At 58.0% G+C, this 21,304-nt stretch overlaps 1 protein-coding gene across 12 annotated transcripts in view; it reads left to right on the top strand.

Annotated features, from left to right (window-relative positions):
- RAP1GAP2 (RAP1 GTPase activating protein 2) overlaps positions 1 to 21,304 on the top strand; it is a 54,516-nt gene that overhangs the window by 3,229 nt on the left and 29,983 nt on the right. For 3 of the 12 annotated variants that reach the window (XM_074556719.1, XM_074556715.1, XM_074556723.1), the window contains exons 2-3: positions 1,396 to 1,512; positions 12,729 to 12,764. In XM_074556719.1, the coding sequence (XP_074412820.1) occupies positions 12,742 to 12,764 (23 nt within the window). In that variant the 5' untranslated portion in view covers positions 1,396 to 1,512; positions 12,729 to 12,741. Of the gene's footprint in view, positions 1 to 1,395; positions 1,513 to 2,909; positions 3,236 to 8,337; positions 8,442 to 9,354; positions 9,483 to 12,728; positions 12,765 to 14,852; positions 14,881 to 16,943; positions 17,237 to 21,304 lie in introns of those variants that run through there. The other 9 variants (XM_074556711.1, XM_074556709.1, XM_074556708.1 and 6 more) reach the window with 6 other exon arrangements.

Genomic DNA, 21,304 nt, shown 5'->3' with positions numbered 1-21,304 from the left:
CCAGGGAAGAGTGGGAACCACTGAGGCTTTTTCTTTTCCTCTCTCCCTCCCTTTCCCCTGCTCCTTGCAGCCGAGGATACTTTTTCCCCTCACACACTTGAACAAACTGTGACAGCAGCTGCTGGCCTGGCTGTTCTGCATCCCCACTGCCTCACCCTCACTTCCCAAGGGACTCCCTGGCTTCCCTGCCCCTGCTCTGTGCACGGTTATCATAACCCAGAGCTGCAGGGAGCACTGGCATTGCATCGTGCTTGGTTGCTTTTAACTGGAAAATTGGCAGGTCACTCTGTGCTGGGGATGCTCAGGGAGCCTTTTGGGTGTCCTTCAGCTGCAGTTCCTGCACTATCACTGCCCCAGCTCCACAGCACCCGCAGGGTGGGCTCAGGCAGGTCACAGAGCCCAGCGGCAGCACCTGGGGAGCTCCTGGCACGCTGGAGCCTCCCCTCAGCCCCATCCAGTGCGGGCACATCCCTGGGGTTAATGCTGGGAATGAACCTCCTGGAGCATCCATGTGCAGAGGAAGGGACAGGAGCTCTCTGCAGCTCTGGCTGAGGTTCACGGCTGCTGCAGCTGTGTGCGTGTGTCTCCCATCAGCACTACAGGGGCTTTAACTTATTAACCACTTGCTGATGAAATTTCACGATCAGAGGAGTGTGTATGAAGTGCAGCTGGCTGCTGGCATGGAAGCAGGCAGCAGGATTTTGTTCCAAAAAATGGAAACAACTGCAGTTATCAGAATTTTGCTCACTTAACAGGGAACCCATACTCTTCTAATCAAATTCATAACCATCAAGTCATTTGACTGTTACTGGATAAGCCTCAGCATCTGGCCTGGCATTCGAAGTGATGCTAGAAAGGCCTTGGAGCCAGGGCCAGCCTGGGGATGGGTGTGTGCTGGGGCAGGCTGTGCCCCAACACGATGGTGCTGAGCAGAGGTGCTGTGCCTCTGTCCCCTGGGGCTGTACAGGGGAATGTCCTGTGCTGCTCTGGGAATGTTTGGCTTTGCTTTCCTGCATCAGGCAGTCAGGGGGGCCTGTGGGTCTGGTCTGGGTGGGCTGGGGGCTGGTCTGGGGGCCCTGGGTGGGCTGGGGGCTCTGTCCCCTGGGGCTGTACAGGGTTGCAGCTGGCAGCAGTCCCACAGTACCCAAGGGGGTGCAGGGCCCCCTCCCTGGGATCAGTCTCAGGGGATGCCCTGTCCCAGACACGGCCGTGGGTGCGTGGGCTGGGGGCAGTGAGGGTGAGGATGGCACGGGCAGCAGGCAGAGGAGGGGCTGTAAAGGATTTTCTGCTGCCCCCGGGGCGGGCCGTGGTGCGGGCCCGGCCGCTGCTGCGCGCTGCACTCCCTCCCGCAATCGGGGCTGATGAATATTTCAGTCTCCCTGGGTTTATTTTTAGGTACGTGCGAGAGGGCCGCTTCCGCATCGAGGAGAGGACGCTGACGGCTTTCCAGTGGCTCTACTCGCCCCAGCAGCACCGCATCGTCAGCAGGGCAGACCTGGGCTCCCCCAGCAGGTGAGGGGCTGCGGGCTCAGGGTGGGCACTGTGGGTAGAGCACTGGCACGCCCTGCTGCTTGCTCTGTCACAAGCCCTTGTGGGCCTGCTGAGCCTGTCTGGGAGCCCAGTGACACATGAGCATCTCGGGCTTTGCTTCAAAATCAAGTGCCAGGTGCAGTGGTTGCACCAGGAGCTGCAAACACCACATAAGAGCTGTTTGGTTTAAAGCAGTGGGAAGGACAAATGGCCACCTGCCTGCCCAAACTCTTGTAATCGTCCCCATGGTTTTGGTCGAGGATCTGCTTTATGTGGGCAGCACTTGAGGTTTACTTGAAAACAGATGGTAGCCAGGGGCTGTGTTTTCCCCAGCCATCAGTGATCATTGGAAAATATCTGTTCTGATCCCCTGATTTTGGTCGGTGCTTAAACTCTCCCCTTGGGAGCCACATCCCAGGCACATGCTGTGGCTCTCCCTGCTGATGCATATGCATTGCTGTCAGTTCCCACCCCGTGTTTGATGATAAAACACCATTAACATAAAAGCCTCATGGGCCTCCAGACACACACAGAGCAGCATCTGCTCTCTGGCCTGCAAAGAGCTCCGGAACATGCTGAGCCCCTGAGTGGCTGTGGCACTAAAAGCTCTTCCCTCTCTGTTTCAGCAGCAGTTTTGCTCCAAGATCCCTTAAAGCCCTGAAGTATTTATCTGCCTGGAACTGCATGGATGAGAACAGCAGTGGGAGGGTGGCTGCAGAGGATGGAGGTGCCCAAAATCCACTTGGATTTCCCAGGACAGGAAGGGCCGTGGGTACTTTTCATGCAGGGCAAGCCGGGTGGGGTGGAAGGACGTGACATTCACACCTGGGACAGGTGACATTCACACCTGGGAGGGACTTCCAGGGGCACGATGAGGTGCCCGCTGTTGCCGGCAGGAGCCACGGCAGACACGCTGCCTGCTGCCATCTGCTTCCCGCGACGGGAATTCCTCTGCCTGCCGCTGGAGAGGCTTCCCAGAAACTGGAATGACTGTGCTGTTTATTGATTTTAACTAATTTTTGCAAATTGCTTTCAGAGGTTGTGTTAGCCCCGCGCCTGATGTGCATGTCTCATTTGGCACGTGCAACTGAAATGCGTGTAACATCATTTATAATTGATGTTGAGTGCTGTTGGGGTTAATTTCACTAGATTCATTTGATTTCCCGAGGGCCTTAATTTCCCTGGATTCCTTTGATTTCCCAGCGGAAAAGTTACCTGGAAGCTTCCCCTGGGAAGTTACCTGGAGCCGTCTGGAGACTCTGTAGGATACCAACGACCAATTATGAGTGGTGTCTGTGTCTCTCTCATGGGAGTAAAATGTTTGTCTCCCAAGGCGGCCCAAGTGTAAGCTCTGTCTCGGCAGGAGCAGCCGCGGCACCGGGACGGGCAGGGGGATGCTGCGGGCGCCGCTGGGGCACGGGGACGCTGCGGCGGCTGCTCGGTGGGGAGGGAGCGAGGGGACAGACGGTGCGGGGCTGCGTTGGTGCCTTGGGCAGGACCGGGCGGCGGCACCGGGCAGGCTCTGCCCCCGCAGCCGGCGGGATCCCGGGGCCGCGGCGGCGGGCGGGGAACGCGCCCCGCCCGGTTCTGCCCCGCCCCGCCCGGTTCTGCCCCGCCCCGCCCGGGGCCGGCTCCGCCACCGCGGCGGGATCCGCAGGCGGGAGCGGCGGGCACGGCACGGCGCGGGGCTGCGGCTCCATCCCCGGTACGTACGTGCTCAGCGGGGCAGCCCCGCACGGCGCTCCGCTGCTCCGTCCGCGTTCGGGGCTGGGGCCGGGAGCCGGGGGCTGTTCGGAGGCTCGGGGCTGGGGACGGACCGGGATAACGGGACCCGAGAGTGGGAGGGCGGTGAAGCGGCTGCCAGCACGGCTCTTAGAATATTGACCATTCTAGGAGGCGATTTCCAGCAGCCCGTGCGGGGCCCTGCCTGCTGTCCCCGGGGGCCCTGCGGCATGCGGGGGGCTCTGTCCTGCCTCCCCCGGCACCCCCTGGTCGGGAGCCTCAGGTGTTCGCACAAGACGGGGATGTCTGAGCCTCCCTGCGTGCCCACGCCAGTCTGCTGGGGCGATCCTCCCCACCACGGCCCCTGCGCGGGGCTGCAGCTCATCCCTGACAGGAAAGCCGTGCAATGTCTGCCCACCAGGCTGAGCTTTCCCTTCATCCTGCTCATTCCCACAGGCAGAGCACCGGTGTGCCTGGCGTGGAGCTGCACAGAGCCTGTGAGGGCTGTGAGATGTTGTTTGCATCCCTGGCGAACGCAGGCTGACATGGATCCTGCCAGGTTGTGCCATCTTCTGCACGCTCTAGGCTCTGCTGTTTTGTTTAAGACTGCTTGTTGTTTTAGAAGCAGAAGGGACATAATACCTGCCCACAAGGCAGGATTTATTGGAGGTTGGAATCGTGCCAAAGAGTTTAAATTCAGATCCACCCCGCGGTGTGATTGCAGGCAGCCGGCTCGCGCTTGCACACACCACGTTTCACAGATACTGCATTCTCTCTCTGCTGCTGGTTCCTCCCACTGGAGAGGATAACCATAGCAGCAAACATGCCTTTTTCTTTGCTTGTTTGTTTTATCATCCTCCCTTCCCTCATCCCTAGGCACATCTGTGTGGTAGCAGGGTCCCGAGGGCTGCTCAGAGAGGCCCTCTGCTGCTGCTGCTGCTTGTTGTGTACCTGCTCAGATGCTCTGGTGGCTGCTGCTGCTGTGGAAACAGGAACAGGACTTCAGCAGCAACAGGAGGAGAGACATTTTTTCCAGGAGCTAAAACCAGCTCATTCTCCACAGACAGTTTTGCAGTTTTGTGGGGGCAGATGAATCCTTGCTTGGAGTTAACATCTGCCTCCAAGCTGGATGCCAGAAGGACTGTTGCTCGACTGCAATTTGGTTTCAGCCTGGCTCTTGAAAAGCCCACTCAAAATGGTTGAAAAGTACAGGTGATGTTGGCAAGAGGTAGCAGGATTTGGAAAAGCTCGAGTCCAAGTCCCACGTGGCTTGTTTGCAATGTTCAGTGTCCACACACGGGTTTGGTCTCAAACCTGAGCCTGGCTGCTGAGGTCTGACCTTGTGCCAGTGCGGGTCAGCCTCGGGCAGCCACGGACTCCCTGTGTGCTGCTGAGGCCAGGGTGCAGGGCAGGGTGAGCAGAGGAGCAGCCCTGGGCAGGGGAAGGTGCCAGGACACATGCTGGGTCAGCGAGCCCAGCGCCCTGCTGCTGAGGGCATTGCAGGATCACACAGTCACAGAATCTTTGGGCTAAAGGGACTGTAAAGGTCACCAATTTTCAAACCCCCCCCTATGGACAGGGACACTAGACCTTACCACCTTGTGTAATATCTTAAATCTTCTGAGTCTCAATGAGGGGGTTGGGGTATTTTTGATTCCTTTATCTCCATTATTAGGAAATTGTCCCAGAGATTGATTGTATTGAAAATTAGAAACCTCCTAATTTCCAGCCAAAACATGTTCAGGTCTCTCTCATTCCCATGCTTTCATCCCGCCCCCACATTTTCCCAGCCCTGGTTTTCAGTTTAAGCTGTTCTTTTTCTGTCTCTCCACAATTTCTTCACTGGCTGCAGCCACCCCCTGCTCTGTGTTTGCTGTGTGAATTGGGCCAAACCCTCTCCGGCTCCTGGCACAGCTACCAGTGCCAGCCTGGCTCTGGGGGCAGGTTTTTGTGGAGGTTTGCCCCAATGCACCCTCCCTCCTGCAGCCCCTGCACTGCCTGGGCAGGCGAGCTCTGGGCTCCCGTTCCTGCAGGCAGTGGGGACTGACGTGCAGGGATGTGCAGGTAGCCATGGTGACAGCCCAGGACCTGCTCTGGCATGGCAGCTGCTCCTCTGCCTGCAGCAGGGCTGCCACAGCCACAGAGCAGCACGGCGGGCAGGGGTGCTGCCCTGTCCCTGCAGCATCCTGTGCCAGGCACCCGTTGGGCACTGTGTGGGTGCACAGAGCAGCCTCCCTGCTGGCTCCTGGGGAGGCACAGGGCACGGGGATGGGAGCCTCTGCTCCTTCCCTCTGCATCTTCCTTCCAGCTACACTGGCACGGGGATGTGAGCCTCTGCTTCCCTCTGCATCCTCCCTCTGGCTCCACTGGCATGGGAAGGGGGTGGCTGGCAAAGGTGGAGAAAACAGGCACAGAAAATCTGTGTGCTTGAACAGGCTTTTCCTAGAGAGAGCCTTTTCATGCCTTTTCATGAGAGAGGAATTTTGTGCCCTTGCTATCAAGGCAGGACTCTAAAATGGGTGGCCTTGAGAAAACAAACAACGCTGTGCATTAAATTCAGTGGGCTGAGAAGAATTCCATGAGCCTGGGAGCCCGTGTGATGAGTTTCTGCATACAGGGCTGTGGTGAGACACGATCTGTGTCCCTCTGCAGCAAAGAGCTGGTTCATGCCATGGTGGGAGCGGCCAGTGGGGCTTTGGGGGTCACGGGCGCCTGGCCAGCACCTCTTGGTTTCCTGGGCTCCTCTCCTCTGTGCTGGGCGCTTCCTGGGCTGCTGGGAAAGCTGGTGCTGCCATACCTGGTGTAAGTGTCCCTCTGTGCCAGCTGCCTGAGAAATGAGGCTCTGCTGGATGCACAGTGGCTTCCTCCAGGATCAGTTTTTCAGCCATTTCCACAGAAACGAGCAGGAGAGGTCGGATCACTTTGGACGTAGGGATGAGTCCATGAGCCATCAGTGGTTTCTCAAGAATGTGGAAGAGGAGCTGGAGCATGGTTTGAGCTTGAGCTGGGCTCAGGAAGGGCTCTGGCTTTCCCATCCTGTGTCTGAAGCTGCCCTCTGGGTGACACACAGCCTCCCTGTGACCAAAGGAGCCGCCCGGTCCTTCTGGTCTGAAGCTGTTGGGCAGTGAAGAGCCACCCCTGAGAGAAAGCTGGGGTTTGTGGGAAGCCACATTTAAGATATGGAGTTTCTCTTTTCACTTCAGCAGTACCATAAAGGGAAGAAAATAGTGCTTAAATATTCCATGAACTGAGTCAGAGGTAATGTGGACGCTGTTTTCCTTTGCTCTGTAGGTCAAGCTGATGATGCGCACGGCATGTTCTTCCTGTCAGGACAAAATCTAATATTTCTGGGTGCCCACAACCTTCTTTAGAATCATTAAAGGAAGCCGAATGCCCTCAGAGTGCCGCAGGCAATATTAAAGCACTAATGATGCAATCCCAGTAAGAAAGGGAAGAATTATGCTGCCCTTGCAGGGCACAATCCTTCTCTGAGATGTCACCAGCAGTGTGGCACTGTTCCCAGTGGGCAGGGGCTGCTCACCAGGTTTGGTTGGAGCAATGGGATCCTGGTTCTGGCAGAGGCCCCTGGGAGATGTTAATTTAGACTGGTGCAGATGGTACTGAGGAGTTGTCCTCCCCCAGGGTTTTGTTTTCCCTAATTTTGGCTGCTCGGCTATGATTTGCCTGTGCCTGCTCTGAAAGTAGGAAGGTTTTCTCCTTGTTTTTTTTTGAGCCTGTGTGAAACCTCGGTGGGGGAAGAGGGGAAGTGAGAAAATGTCATTGCAGAGCCTATTTCTGGAGGCCCGCCCCTGCGGGTGAGATGGTGCTGGGCAGGCGGTGGTGAGATACCCAGAGCCAGGGAGGCTGGGGCAGCTGAGGCTGGCCCCTGGTGTGTTTTTAACCTTTGCCTGGTTCAAATGCAGTTTTTCACCTGTATCTGGGGCGGCTGATGTGGCCCTGGGGGACTGCCAGTTGTGGGGATGGGGAGCAGGAAGAGCTCCACTCCTATCACTGCCAGCCATGGGTGTCCCCAGGTGCTGGAGTGGGTCAGGTGGGCTTGTGCAGGGCGGCCCCACTCCCTCCTGGAGCTGGAAATGGAGAGGCTTCCCTATGGCCGTCCAGGGTCCTGCCCTCCTGTGCTCTGAAATCCTGGGGCAGGCAGGGGGGGTCACCCTGTGCTTTAGCGTGAGGTGAGGAGGAGCTGCAGGAGTGACAGTGGTGACAACGACCTACTGACTGCAGTGAGCTCTGGCAAAGGGAGCCAGGTCCTGCCCTGCTGTGCCCATCCCTGCTGTCCTGCCCTGCCGTGAGTGTCCCTGTCACCCGTCCTGTGTCCGTGTCACCTCTGGTGGCCGTGAGCTCCCGCAGGGCCAAAGCAGCAGAACAAGGTGCTGCAAGGGGAAAAGGGGACAGGTCTAAAGCTGGCCGTGTCTCTGGGGCTCTCCCGGTTGTTCCTGGCCAAGTTGTGGTACCAGCCAAGGTCAGTGCCTCCCACAGCCACTGTCACCCGTGTCCCACACCTCTCAGGCAGGGCCCTGCTGGAGCAGCCGCACTGGGGCTCGTTCCAGTGTGTGGCAGAGCCTGGCTGTGCCCAAAGCTTTTGTTTTCAGACATTTTAATTGTGAGCAGCTCGGTAGAGCTGGGCAGAAATCACCTGGGAGGAGTGTAAGGAAGACACGACCTGGGGGAAGATGAAGCGAGAGGATAACGTCACACTGCTGCTGGTGCAGAGCTTTGACACAGATCAGGCAGGCCAGAAACAAACGTGTTCCAAGCAAATGACTGCTCTAGATATTTTGTAGCACCTGAATTATGGCTTCAAAGCCTGCAGAATTTTTTTTTTAATAATGTCCTTAAGAGCTCTAAAATTAAAAGACTTTCCATCGTTTCATCCCTTTAAGGCTGTGGGCAGAAAGTAGGAGTTGAAATAGCTGGATTTCAGTCCAAGTTTTTTCCCTGGAGTTGAGCGATTTCTCTCTTCAGCTTGCTATACCCCCTCTCCCCCCCACCCCTTTTTTCACACATCAGATAGAATTCAAGTGCCTCTCCATTTAAAGCTTTTGGGTGCTTGTATGAGAATGCTGGGCTAGAGCTGCCTCTGATCCAGGAGCCAGCCCTGCATGGAGTGCCAGGGCAAGGGGATGCTGCGAGCCCACACCAGGCGTTGGCCTGGATCACTGGGGTAGGAGGTGAGTGTCTGGCTGGGCCTTGCACTCAGAGGCTCTTTCTGGCCTTTGAGGTGCTGATCCCCTGGTGCAGGTGGGCGCTGGTTGGTTTGGGGAGGTGAAAGGTGTGAGGTGGGCACCACACTCAGCCTCTGGGCACCATGCCCACCCCTGCGACCAGGCTCACCTCACCACGGCTCTGCTGTGCCCTGCCATGCCCAAAGTGGGGAGCAGCATCTGTTTTCTGGGATTTGTGATGGATGGGAGCTCATACCCAGCTAGATGTCAGCATTTCCATTCCCGTGGGATTTCTGAAGCCTGGCTGTTAAAGGACAGGGGAGTTTGGGTGGTGCTCAGGCTGCAGGTGCCACTTCAGCCTTACAGAGCTGCCAGGGCACCAGAGGGTGGAAAACCTGCCTCAGGCAGCAGCATGGGAGCTAGTGGGAGATGCCTCGCTGGGCTCTGGGATGGTGGGATGTGTTTGCCATGAGAGATGAGGTGATGGGGTTTTGATGCCTTTGGTGGGATGACTGTCCCCAGAGGGGTACTGGAGGGGTGGGTGGAGGTTCCCCTAGCAGGGAGCCAGCCTGGTGCTGCGACTGCAACGCTGCCATTTCGGGGACAGAGAGCAAGGGGCAGAGCACCGTGCTGCACCAGTGACCCTCTGGATCGGGCCTCAGCGGCCGGGGCAGCCGCAGGGCACGGCGTGTGTGGGTGACACGGCCGTGGCTCAGCCCCGCTGCCCGTGCGGCGCCGATGGTGGTCCTGCCTTTAGGAGAAATACGATATTTGCAGCGTGAGGTTGCGAAAAGCCTGTGGCCGCGAAAAGAAAAGGAAACGACTTTTTTTGTGGTGTTTCTGTGTGCGCGTGTGCATTCGCTGCTGCGCTGGGGGCGGCGGACGCGACGTGCTCCGGTCCCCCCGCCCGGCACAGCTCCGCTCCGGCCGTGCCCGCTGTGCCCGCCGTCCCGTGCCCGCTGTGCCCGCGGCCGCAGCGCCCCGCCAGCACCGAGCCCCCAGCATGTTCCAGAGGAAGCGCAGCGTGTCCTTCGGCGGCTACGGCTGGTGGGTGCCTTCCCCTCCCTCCCTCGCTCTGCTGGAGCCGTGTGGGCGCTTCCCTCCCTCTGGCGGAGCAGGAGCCACCGGCGCGGTGCCCTCGGGCACAGCCCTCCCTGGCAGTGCCAGCCCGAGCGTGCGGGTCGGGAAGGACCTTCCTGCCCCGTGCCCCGCAAGCCTGGCACGGCTGCGGCCCTGAGCAGCCCCCGGGTGGTGGGAGTGAGGGCATTGCCCCGGGGCTCCGCTGGGCTCGGCACCTGCCGGAGCGGCTGCCCCCGCGCCTCTCTCGCTGCTTTCGCTTGGGCACCTTGGCGTGTGCAGCCAGCTCCCTCCTGGTCCAGGGCAGGTCCTGGCACCTTCAGGAGTCATCCCGTCCTTGTGTGTCCTCAGCAGGGCTGCTGCCGGTACCCCGAGCTCGGCGGGTCCGTTCGCTCCTGTCTCTCGCTTCTGAGAGGAGTTCATCTGTAGGGAAACAGCTTAAGGAGACCACGCGGTTCTCCCTCTGCCCTCTCCGAGGTGTTTTGTGCCCGTTCCAAGTGCGCTGTGGCTGTGGTGGTGTCTGGGGCACAGGGATGCTCTGCACCCTCCCGGGTCCGCAGGGCTGCACGGGCTGGACAGTGGCAGCGCCGGGGCTTTGAGGGCAATGGGGTGCCCGGGACCGGCTGGGGAATGCTGAGTGACTGCGAGGGCACCGGGAGGGCAGCTGGAGCGCCGAGGCTTTGCAGGGTCCCCTGGGATGGAGCAGAGCCTCGCTGAAGCCAAAGCTTTTGAAGCCAGGAGAGCTGCCTTGGCCGCATTGCGTGTTCTTTACTTACAAAGGCAAAGGGAGCACTTGGATAGACCCCTGTTCAAATAAGTTTTGTGATATGTGGGCTCATTTTGGGGCGGGCAAATGGCAGCTCTGTCCCACGATCCTGTTGAGAGCAGCGGCTCTGGGCCCTGCCTGCCCGGGGGCATCCCAGGAGCTCCGGCGGTGCAGCAGAGCCGTGACCGTCCCTGGCAGGGCATCCAGGGCCAGCTGCGCTCTGCTCTGCATTGCCCGCCTGTGTGCTCTGGCAGTTGCAAGGGAAAGAAAATCACGAGCTGGAGAGTCACTGAGGAAAACGGGCTGTGCCAGCTGGAGGGGTCTGAGACGGCCCTTGGGGGGCTGCGCTGGCCCTTGGGGGTCTGAGGCGGCCCTTGGGGGCTGCACTGGCCCTTGGGGGCTGCACTGGCTCTTGCGGGCTGTGTTTGCAGTTGGGGCTGGGGGAACAGGACAGGGCCTTTCCTTTAGACACCCTGCCAGTATGTGCACGGTGAGGGCGGCGGGGGAGCCCCATCCCCAGGAGCTGTGGGCTGGGGGCTGCTGCCAAGGGATCTGTGCTTTCCTGCCCGGGTCCCGGGGCAGGCACTCCTGGAAACCCCTGCGCGCTGCCCGAGAGCCTTCCCGGGGCGTGCCCTGGAAAAGAAGGGACCTGCCGGAGCCCCGCACCTGCGCCCGCCTCTTCTCACGGCCCCGGCCGCCCCACCCTTCCTGTGGGGCTGCGTGTGAGGTGCCTGGGCACACCCAGCGCCTCCCGCTGTGGCCGCACTCGCTATTTCCATTCTCTGCTGGGCTGGAAATTGCTGTTTTATAAATCTCCAGCAGCTGCATCTGCTGCCGGCGAGGTCCCGGAGCAGGGTGCTCGTCCCGGGGCCAGATGCGGTGTTCCCGGTCCGGCTGTAGGGATGCACAAGGTCTGAAAGCCGCTGTGGGTGCTGCCCCGGAGCTGCTGCTGCCCAGCGCTGTGGGGTGTGGGCAGTTTCATTTTGCCGCCTTTGGGGCAGGGCAGGGCAGGGCACACAAACGGCTCTCACAGTCACACTGCCACTGCGGTTTCCCAAATATGGGAGTTTATTTCCTGTGGGGTTTTTTTTTTTGGTTGTTGTTGTTGTTGTTTCTTTTTCTCCCCTTCTCACTCTAAGAGGCCAAATAACAACAGCTGTTTTTTCTTGCCGTGGCTCCGGATGGAGCCCCTGGTGCAGCCCTCACTCAGGGACGGTCCCATGGGGGCTGCCCCAGCCCCCCGGTGTCCCTGGGCTGCTTTGCCTCTGCCACTGAGTTTGGAAACAGCTCTGCTCCCCAGCACGCTCTGATGTTCAGCGTGATTTAATGATCAACAAGGTCTGGGCAGGCTTGTAAGATATTGAGTCACAATAGCAGGTGCCCTAGATCTATTTTAGGAGCATGCTGGCTCTCCAGAGCAGAGCATGGAAGCTGATGCTTGGGGAAATGCCTGGCACAGAGCTCCCGCAGCCATGGGGTTTTGGGAGGGTGAGGCTGCTGCAAGTGAGGGACCCTGGGCAAGGTGATGGCACCTGTGCCCGAGTGCCTGCCAGGCTCAGGCTGTGCCACAGAGTGCCAGGGCCCGGCCCCTGTGCCCCCCGCGGGTGCAGCCCCTCCTGACAGCAGAGCCCGGCCTGGGGGGGACAAGGTAGAGCTGCAAGGTGGGGGGAAGCTGCATTTCTGTGGCCATGCTGTGTTCTCTGCAATCACAGTACAAAACAAGAGGGTGCTGGGGGTGTTATTTTGCTGTTTGGTCTTTTTTTGAGATGTGGAATTGATTCCATGTGGCAGATAACAGAGCATTTTCAGTGACTGCCAAAAGACATTATTTTGCATTTTGAGACATTACTATGATTTGCATTAATTAATATTAATATGACTGTAAGCACAATGATTCTGAGGAGATGAGCACTCATTACCAGAGCCAGGGAAACAAGCGAAGCAACTGGGGCTGCTGGTCCCACATGAGCCAGCGAGGGCTGGGAGCAATGGGGCTGCTCTGAGTTTCGTCTGCCTGGGCTGGGTTGCAGTATGTGGGGTCTGGGGGGACCTTCCCAGCCCCAGGGCTGCCACAGGTCCATCATCTGTGAACACCTGGTTTGTGGCAGCTGTGCTTTGGAGAGAGATGGGACACAGGCGATGCCTTTCTCTGCTGCCCAGCTCACCTCTGGCATTCCAGACTGGGACACAGCACTTCTGCACCAGGAAGGAGCTAGGGGGATTTTTTTCTTGCTTGCTGCCAGGCTTCACTTTGGGTTAAATCTTGGTTGATTTTGTTTTCCGATGAAATCTTTCTGTGGCATTGGTCGTGTCAGTTGGAGCGCTGGCACTTCCAAAGGATGTGCTGAGGTCGTGTTTGGCAGCAGCCCCCAGTACCCAGCCCCCTCCAGCCACATCTGGAGCCCCGTGCCTGCAGTAACGGCCTGCTCTCTCTCTCTCTCTCCCCCCAGGATCGACAAGACGATGCTGGCCAGCCTGAAGATCAAGTGAGTACCTGGCTGTTCCTCGCCGCGGTTCCCCGCGGGCTGGGGCTGGGCTGGCTCGGGGTGCGGGGGATGCTCTCCCGGGAGCTGCGCTCCAGCTGGTGCAGTGGAGCCCAGCCATGTCCGCCCACTCCAGGACACGCGTTCGTGCCTGTCCCACAGTCTGTTCTCCTGGCAGCCTGGAGTGAATCAGGCACTGGGAGATTGCAGCAGACACGGTGACACGAGCGCTGTGAGATCAGCGGGCTGAGAGGTGCACGGGGCAACCCACAGGGCACCAGCTCTGCCTCGAGGGTGGGAATCAGCTGGTCAGGCTGACACTGAGCTTCTGGGTGGAAATCCAATGAAGTGTGGAGGTTTTGTATTTTGTTTTTCAATCTGGAGGGGTGGTGTCAGTGGAACAGTGAGTGCCGGTGACCCAGCTCCTCTCCTGTGCTGCTGAGGGGCTCTGGGCACTGCTGTGGAGGGGGTGGAGATGCTGCTGGGGTCCAGGAGGGTCTGTGGACTGGCAATGTTGCTTGGTGGGTCCATCGTGGATTTGCCACTTGCTGGACACTGGTGGGTGGTGTGGGCTGTGCAGCTCTGGCAAGGTGGTACTGGGCCAGGTGCTGTGCTGTGATGGAGTGACCCGTGTGAGGTCACCATCCCTGCTGAGGAACGCCCTCAGCTGATGGGGAAGAGAAGGTGGAGAAGGTCTGGGAGTGGTGGCACCGATGCTCTCTGCTCCCCCAGCACTCGTGGCTGTCTGGGACCTGCCTCCTGTTCCCACCAGCTTTGTTCTCCTGGCTGCACATCCTGGGTACTGATCCCTTCCCTCCCAGTGTAATGCATCCTCCCCTCTCCTGGATTCTGGATTCCTGGATGCCTGGAACCCCAGGCTGGTGTTCCCCCTTGTGAGCACACGTGCAGCTCCAGTGCTGTCAGCTGCACCCTGTGCTGATGCAGAAATGCTCTGGCCAAGCCTCCCCTGGGCTCCAGGCAGTGCACAGGGTGATGGCTCATGCGGTTTCCCTCTATAATCATTGTGCAAATTATTCATTAATGGAAAAGTATCCGGAAAGCCTGGGGGAGCTGCTGCCTGAGCGAGCCCAGTGCCCGTTGTAAATGGCACAGCAGAATCGCTGGCGCTACGCTCATTGCTCAGGTTGTGCTGAACTAATGAGAAGTTTAAATCAGTGCTTTCCACTTTGGGGAGGGCAGGGAATTCTCTGCAGACTCCTTTTTCCGTGAAGCTGAGAAGGACTGAGCTGCTCTTTGCACTCTGCTGTGCACCGTGCCCTGATTTCTTTCAGGGCTGCTGCAGCAGTTCTGCAGCAGAGCCCCCTGTACCCTCCTGTCTCCGCCGTGCCAGGCAGGCTGGAATGCTGTGCCAGTGCTGTGGGCACGCTGCCATGCTCCGGCCTGGGCAGGGCGAGGGTTGGCGCCGCGCTTGTCTCTATCTCCGCCTTTCCCGCCCTGGCCAGAGGAGGGAGTTTCCTTGGAGCTTTTGATGAACATCCACTGCTGCTTGCAGAGAATGCTTCCCACAGCCCCTGGTGCTTCTGGTCTGTGGGTAGGCTGCTTCATTAAGTGGTTCCGTAATTGGTGCTCAGCCAGAGCCACGTTTCATATTTGTAAAAGCTTTTAAAATTATAAAAATATTGTAAACCCAAACTTTTCGGGGTTTAGCGCCCTCTTGTTATTTCTGCAGCCTCTGTCGGAATGTCCTGGTTTAACCCGTGGCACAGAGGCACCAAGCATGGGAAGTTTTCTTCCCCTGTATAAGTTATTACCGAAAATCGGAGCTGCTTTCCGCATGCCCTGGAGCAGCTGAGGCAGCGAGCCCGGCCCGGGGCACCCGGCCGGGGCGGGAGGGTGAGGGATGCGGGGCGAGCCCTGCCTGTGCCCCACGGGACCGACTGCCCGCACACAGTCGGGGTAAACTCACCCACGCAGGTGGCGCTGGGGCATCACAGCGGCTCTCCCTCCGCCCGCCTCTCCGTTCGCTTCCTCGGTTCGGGTTCCCTTGGTTCCTATGGTAACCGGGGATGTGTCTGAGGGACCGGGGAGCGGGAGCAGCGTCGGGAGAGGCGATGGGGAGCCCTGGCAGCGCCAGCTGACCCCGCTGGTGGCAGCAAAGGCGCCAGGGCTGCAGGAGGGCGGGGAAGGCGTTGTACAGGGCTCGGGCACTCCGCACAGCTGGGCTCTGTGAGCGCCCCGGAGCTCTGGTCTGGGGGAGGCTTGGGGATACTCTGCTGACTGTGTTTGGGGGTGCACGTCCCCAGGGGTGGCAGCAGGCACTGGTGCTGCTCTGCTCGGCTGCTGGGGCTGTTGAGAGCTGCTGGGACTGGGGCTGTGGGACGGAGACTGAGACACTTGGGCAGTAAATGGGATTTGGCATTTGCAGACCCTGGATTTGGTTTGGACCAATTCCGTTGTGATCCCTACTTTTCTGTTACATTTTGTTATTCCTTACCCACTTCAGGGGAAAGCACTTGGAGCTGCTGAATCCCCTGGGCTGGCAAAAGGGGAATCTGTCCAGAAGCAGCTCCCCAGCCTTGGCTTGGTGTTGGTGCTTTCTTGTGCCACGTGAAGTCTCTGTAGGGAGCTGGAAGTGTCTCCAGGCTCCCGAGGTCACAGCTCCAAGCAGTCCTGGTCACACATGGGGTGTTTGAGGTCAGGTTGTGCTGCCAGGAAGGGAAGACCTGAGCCAGGTGGCAGCTAAGCTGCTTCCCTGATGGGAAGGTCACCCTGGAGGGAAACATCAGCCTGCAAAGGATCCTTGCATGTCAAAGAGCAGTTCTGCCAGGTGAGCCAGCCAGGTGGGTTTGCTTGCCTCTCACAGCAGCCCAGCAAGTGCAGGAGTCCCCAAGAAAGCAGGCAGAGACCCTCGAGCCCCCTTGGCCCTGTAAAATCCTTGGATTGGGGATGCTGGAGGTGGAAAAGTGGGATGGGGACTCGTGGGGCCCTTCCTCCTCCTGTGTGGAACAGTGGCAGGGTGATGTCCCATGGGGGCTCACCAGCCCTTCCCCTGCTGACACCTCCTCAGCTTTGTGCTCTGGTTATTTGCTCATTGCTATTGATGGGGTGCACTGAGAAACCACAGAGCATTAAACAGAAAGACCAGTAAAAAAGCCCCCCCTTCAGGCAGAGTCACCTCTTCTTTCAGCCTTATAAAGCAAAAATAGCACCAAAATAATCATGTCTCTGTGGAACGGAGGAGCCATGCACAGCAATTACTGGGAGCCAGTGTGTGTGCAGTCAGAACTCACATGAAAGAGCATGTGATGCTCCTCTGCTGATGGCAGCAGGAGGATGAAGGTGGGAAGAGATGAAAGATTTACTCGACCTTCGTAAAAAGAGCTGTGTCCAGGCTTGAGGTTCGTTAATATTTGATGGGCTGGAGCTGAGTTAATGGGAAGATGTGGGAATGATTTAGCATCTTGGAGCTGGCTGCCCTGACTATTGCACTGATCTTGGAGGTTTGAGCTTGGGTCCTGTGAGGACAAGGTCTGGCAAGCAGATTGCATCTAAGTAAATTCCTTTGACTTATTAGCACTTCATAAATGGATAATTGCATGTAAATGTATGTTTTGCAATTATATTTAACCGGAGAAGCACATGCAAAGGCAATGCTGTCAGAACTACTGCAAGCAGCCAGCTGCAGCACGCAGGGAGGTTTCCCATCTCCGTGTCTGTGGAACTGCTCCTCGCCATTGCTGATGGGCGTGGAGCCAGCCCAGTGCCAGCCCCAGCAATGAGCCCCCACAACATGCGCTGCATGGCTATCCCGGTTCTGGAGCCTGGCAGTGCCCCCCTCCTGCCAGTGCCTGGAGAGGGACTGAGTGTACAGGGCCAGGGTGCAAGGAAGGCTCTGGACTTGCACAACACTTTAAACTCAGTTAAAGCCCGTGCTGAGCTGGAGGGCAGAATGAGGCTGGGCTGTCTGTCCCCATGGGTCAGTGCTGGATGGGTGTTAGCTGTGCACCAGCAGAGTGCAGGGGAGCCATGGCTGGGCATGGCACGCCAGGCAAAATGAGTCCTTGTGTTGGCAGCAGGTCTGTGGCTGGGTTCCTGCTGGGATGAAGCAGTGCCAGGGAACTGCAGGTGTGTGCCCAGGGATGGTGACAGGCCTCTGCTGCTGCCACGGCTGGGGGCTGCTACCAGCCCTGCTCACCATCAGCTGCTCGAGCTGCCTGCCAGGACGGTGGCAGGGCCATGGTCTGTCCTTCCCCGTCAGCCCGAGGACTGGTGGGAGATTTACAAAATCCAGCCAGTCCCAACGTCTCGCTGCTATCTGTGGCAGGCAGGCGGGAGTGCTTCCCTCTTCGTGGAAGGGCAGTTATCGCCCTGGCTGCCTGCCCACTCCCAGCCCTGCGCCCACACTGCATCCTCCCAGCACGTCTCACAGCCTGCCTGGGACAGAGGAAGCTTTCACAGGAGGAGGAAGGTGCTGTCAGCTCTGAGGACTTGCAGTGTTTCAGCCATTTAATCTGGTAAGCCTTAGCTGTATGAAATTCCAGGCCGGGGGAATGGGTACTGGCACAGCTCCACTGATGCTCTCCCTGGGTACTTGACTCTATGCGTTCCTCCTAGTGGCCTGGTGTAGACATTGGGTTTATGTGAGGGTTTGTTCCTGCAGAAAGCCCAGGCAGGGAGCAGGGAGGTGGGCTGGGATGTGGCAGTGACGTTGGAGGTGGCGCAGCGGTGAGTGCCGCCCCGTCCATATGCTGAAATGTTGTTGTTGCTGTCAGACAGCCTTCCCATATTTAAAGCTAGATTATCCACAATTACATCTGCCCAGAGGACTGAGCAGCCCCACATGGGTCTATTTTTAGCTCTGTCTCAGAACTAATAAACTGTGCTGGTTTCTCCTCCTGCCATATTTATAGCCTGTCAGGCTGGGAGCTGTTTGCAGCCGGAGGGCGGTTGCTGGGAGAGCAGCCACCTTCAGAGAACAAATATTGTCCTGATGGGTGGAGGGAGCCATGATGGCTGTGGTGATTGAGCCCCATCTGCCCTGGCTTTGGTCTCTGTCTGCAGAGTCACTGAGATCACCCAGGCAGGGTCTGCAGGGGCTCTGCCCTACTTGGGGTGCTTGCTAGCCTCCCCTCAGCCCTGGCCATGCTCCCAGCGGCCTCCCCTCAGCCCTGGCCATGTCCCCACTGGCCTCCCCTTGGCCCTGGCCATGTCCCCACTGGCCTCCCCTTAGCCCTGGCCATGTCCCCACTGGCCTCCCCTTGGCCCAGGCCATGTCCCCACTGGCCTCCCCTTAGCCCAGGCCATGTCCCCACTGGCCTCCCCTCAGCCCTGGCCATGTCCCCACTGGCCTCCCCTTGGCCCAGGCCATGTCCCCACTGGGCTCCCCTCGGCCCTGGACAGGGTGGGTGTGATTTGGGGACCGTGAGCAGCCCCACGTCTGCCGGGCCAAGGAGCCCAGAGCAGGGTAGGCAGTGCCGGCGTGGCAGTGCAGGCATTCTGCCAAAGCCCGTGGTTTGTTCCTGATGATAATTTTGTTAATTACTGTACGCTCCTGCCGGCTGTCGCTTTTCCTGCCAGTTGGCAGGGCCTGGCTCCAGCCAGCCCGGCAGGGATGGGCGGCCATGGCACCCAGCAACGCTCCCGTGCCACTCTCCTGCTCTGGAATGGCCCTCTCCATCTGGCCTGTTCTAGTTCCAGTGGGGCTTGTGGTGCTCTCCGTGACCCATACCGTACCCAAGGAACTCACATCTTCCAAAGCCCATTGTGGAAACGTGGCTCATCTCAGGCTCCCACCCAGAACAGACATGTAGAGGCTTGACAGGTACTTGAATAGGTCAGAGCTGTATTCTGGGTCTCTGTGAAGTCTCAAAGGTCAGTCCTTTCAGGCGCTGTCCTGTCTCGTTCCTCTCAAATGTTACTGGTGTCACACCAGGGACCATGGCAGCTCCTTTCTGCTACAACAATATACTGTTAATACTTTCCAGTTTGGAATGCAGAGTCTGCTTTCTAAAGCCCTGACAAGCTGATCTGGGTCTCCTGCTCCCGATCATTGATAAAGTTACACAGTGTGAGGTGATTTGAAGAGGAAGATGGTGGGTCTGCAGCTAAAAACTGCTTCATTTTCCATCTTTTCTTATTTGGAGCAAGAGGCAAGGAAAAATCTGTAGAGCAGCAGAAACCCCTGGATTTGATTGACTTCAGAACGTTCCCTGTAGTACGGATGTGTCAGAGATAATACCTGTGTTTTAGCTCCGCAAATTATATGTCTTTTAATGCTTTCACATCAAACAAGGTGTGTGAGGGAGGCAGGTAATTGAGATGGTGTCATCTCCAGAAGCGTGGCTGGGGCCCAGGTGCTGCTGCTGCTGCTGCCCCCCCTGTGGCACTGGGACCCCCCCTGCCCCCCTCCCTGCCCACCTCCTCCTCCCACATCCCTTGCAGCACCCTCGGGAAGGGCACAGCTCCGTTGAGGTTAAAGTTCGGGCCTAATCCTGAGCTTCCCAGCAGGATTCCAGTGGTGACTGGTTGGCACAAAGGCTCCAGGGATGGTCTTTGCTCTGCACGGGCAGGGCTGGGGCTGAGCAGGGTGCTGGGGGCGCTGGAAGCATTGGGCGAGTGGCACATGTTATGGCTGTGCCTCCAAATCTGGCTGTAATAGTGATGTTAATGATCAATGCTGACATTTAGCTCACTGATTTACTAGTAAAATTCAGAGGATCTGCTCATGCTGTAGAGACTAATTTCCTCTGCTGATTTGATCTAATTTAATTGGATGCTGAAATCTTGGAGCTCATCTCTTCAGGAGGCCTGTGTTCACAGGGAGAAATACCCCAAATTATCAGGAATACAATTTCCATGTAATTGTGCTGCTGTCATGGCCATGACTACCTCATTCTGTGTCTGCTGTGCTGTGGCTGATGCTGCCCCCAGTTGCCACCACACAGCCAGGCTGTTGGGCAGGAAGAACCCAAAGGTGACTCACTTGGGTTGTCTCAGTTACAGAATAGTGTTTGGTTCATAGCCAGTGGCACACAATGGATGGGAGAGGTGTATAAGAGACTCCTTGTACCCACAGCTTGCTTTGTTCCTTGATAAATGAGTCTTGGAAAACCACCCACTCGTGCATTGATGTGTTGATGGCATGGTCAGTGTTCCAGGCTCCTGTCACTGATTGCTCTTGGGTCACTGCTCTTTCGTGGCTTTCCTAAAGTTCTTGGCTATGGCTCAGGTCTTACCCCCTCTGGAGCTGTTTGAGTGTGTCTGTCACACACGGTGCTCAGTGTCCCCTGCACACCTGCAGCCAGGAGCCTTCACTGGCTGCTCTGGAGGCTCTGTGCCCTCGAGCAGGGGCTGCTCCCAGCACCTTCCTTAGCTGTGCTCCTCAGCATCCCCTCTGCCCAGGGGAGGGGGACAAGACCCACCTGGCCTCAGCTGCTTTCTGCAGTGAGAGTTCTTTCATGTTTGTTCTTTTGTTGTGGCTTTGACCACTCTTTCTGCCTATTGCCTGGCAGGGCTGGAAATTGTGCTGGGGAGATGGGCACTCCTGGGCCCGGCTTGGCCACAGCCCAGGCAGAAGGTCGATGTGGAGTGCACTTGTCACAGGGATGGGCTCTGGACAGGCCCAGCCCATCCCTGCGTGGTCCTCCTTGAGCTCAGGGGTAAATTTCTCCTTTCTTGCACTTGAGCTCTACTCCTCTGTACAGGAGCCACAGTGCTGGGCACAGGGACCGACTGCTGTGCTGGGGGGCCTTGCCAACGTGTGGGGTGGGAGCTGGGGCTGCCCCATGCCTTGGCACACCATCCAGTCTCAGAACTGACGTGGTGTCAGGGTGGCTGTGGCGTGTCACACCCGTCTCACACCATTTCTGGGGAGATGGGCTCACTGTGCTCTGTCTCTCACTGCCTGCATGGAAGAGCTGGCTCTGTGCTTTCCTGGGATTGCCTTCATGTCTTTCTAACTGAAGCCATAAAATAAATTTCTAATCAGATTACTTGGGGCTGGATGTAATGTAATCTAAAGCTCTATTTCTTGTGATACTTCTGTAAAAGTGGATGCCCTCTTATCCTCCTCCTGCAGCACCAATTGAAACACTATAATCGCTTTCTCCCTCGTTTGCAAGCTTCCAAATCCATTTCTGCCATGCCAGGGAAATCGGGATGTGACTGCTCCTTTGCAGGGAAGCAGTTTCTATTTCTGGGGTTTGGGCTGTGTTGCATTGTCTCCTTTTGCTCCTCCCTGGCTGCCAGTCCTCGGAGCTGGTGCAGCTGCCCCATCTCAGCCCTCCCACCTGGGCAGGGCAGGTGCTGTGCTCTGGTGGGAGGCAGTGCCCAGAGGGGCTCTGGGCGAGTGCCAGGGTGGTGGGGAAGGGCCTGGGCAGGTCTCTGGGCTCCCCTCAGCCCCTGAGCTCAGGCAGGCTGGGCTGGCCGTGCCTCCAGCCCGGCTGTGGCAAATGCCTGGCATAGCTCGAGTATTTCTGGCACTGTCCCTCGTGAGCGAGGTAACCAGAAATATCCCCTGCCCAAGGAGGCACGGAGGGTGACAGGGACGTGTCCTGCACTGTCTGATGAGGCAGTGCCACAGC

The sequence above is a fragment of the Zonotrichia albicollis genome, chromosome 22, assembly GCF_047830755.1.
Source record: "Zonotrichia albicollis isolate bZonAlb1 chromosome 22, bZonAlb1.hap1, whole genome shotgun sequence".
Classification (NCBI taxonomy): domain Eukaryota; kingdom Metazoa; phylum Chordata; class Aves; order Passeriformes; family Passerellidae; genus Zonotrichia; species Zonotrichia albicollis.
Note: the sequence above shows the minus strand (reverse complement) of the source record. Positions and strands in the feature narration are given on the sequence as shown.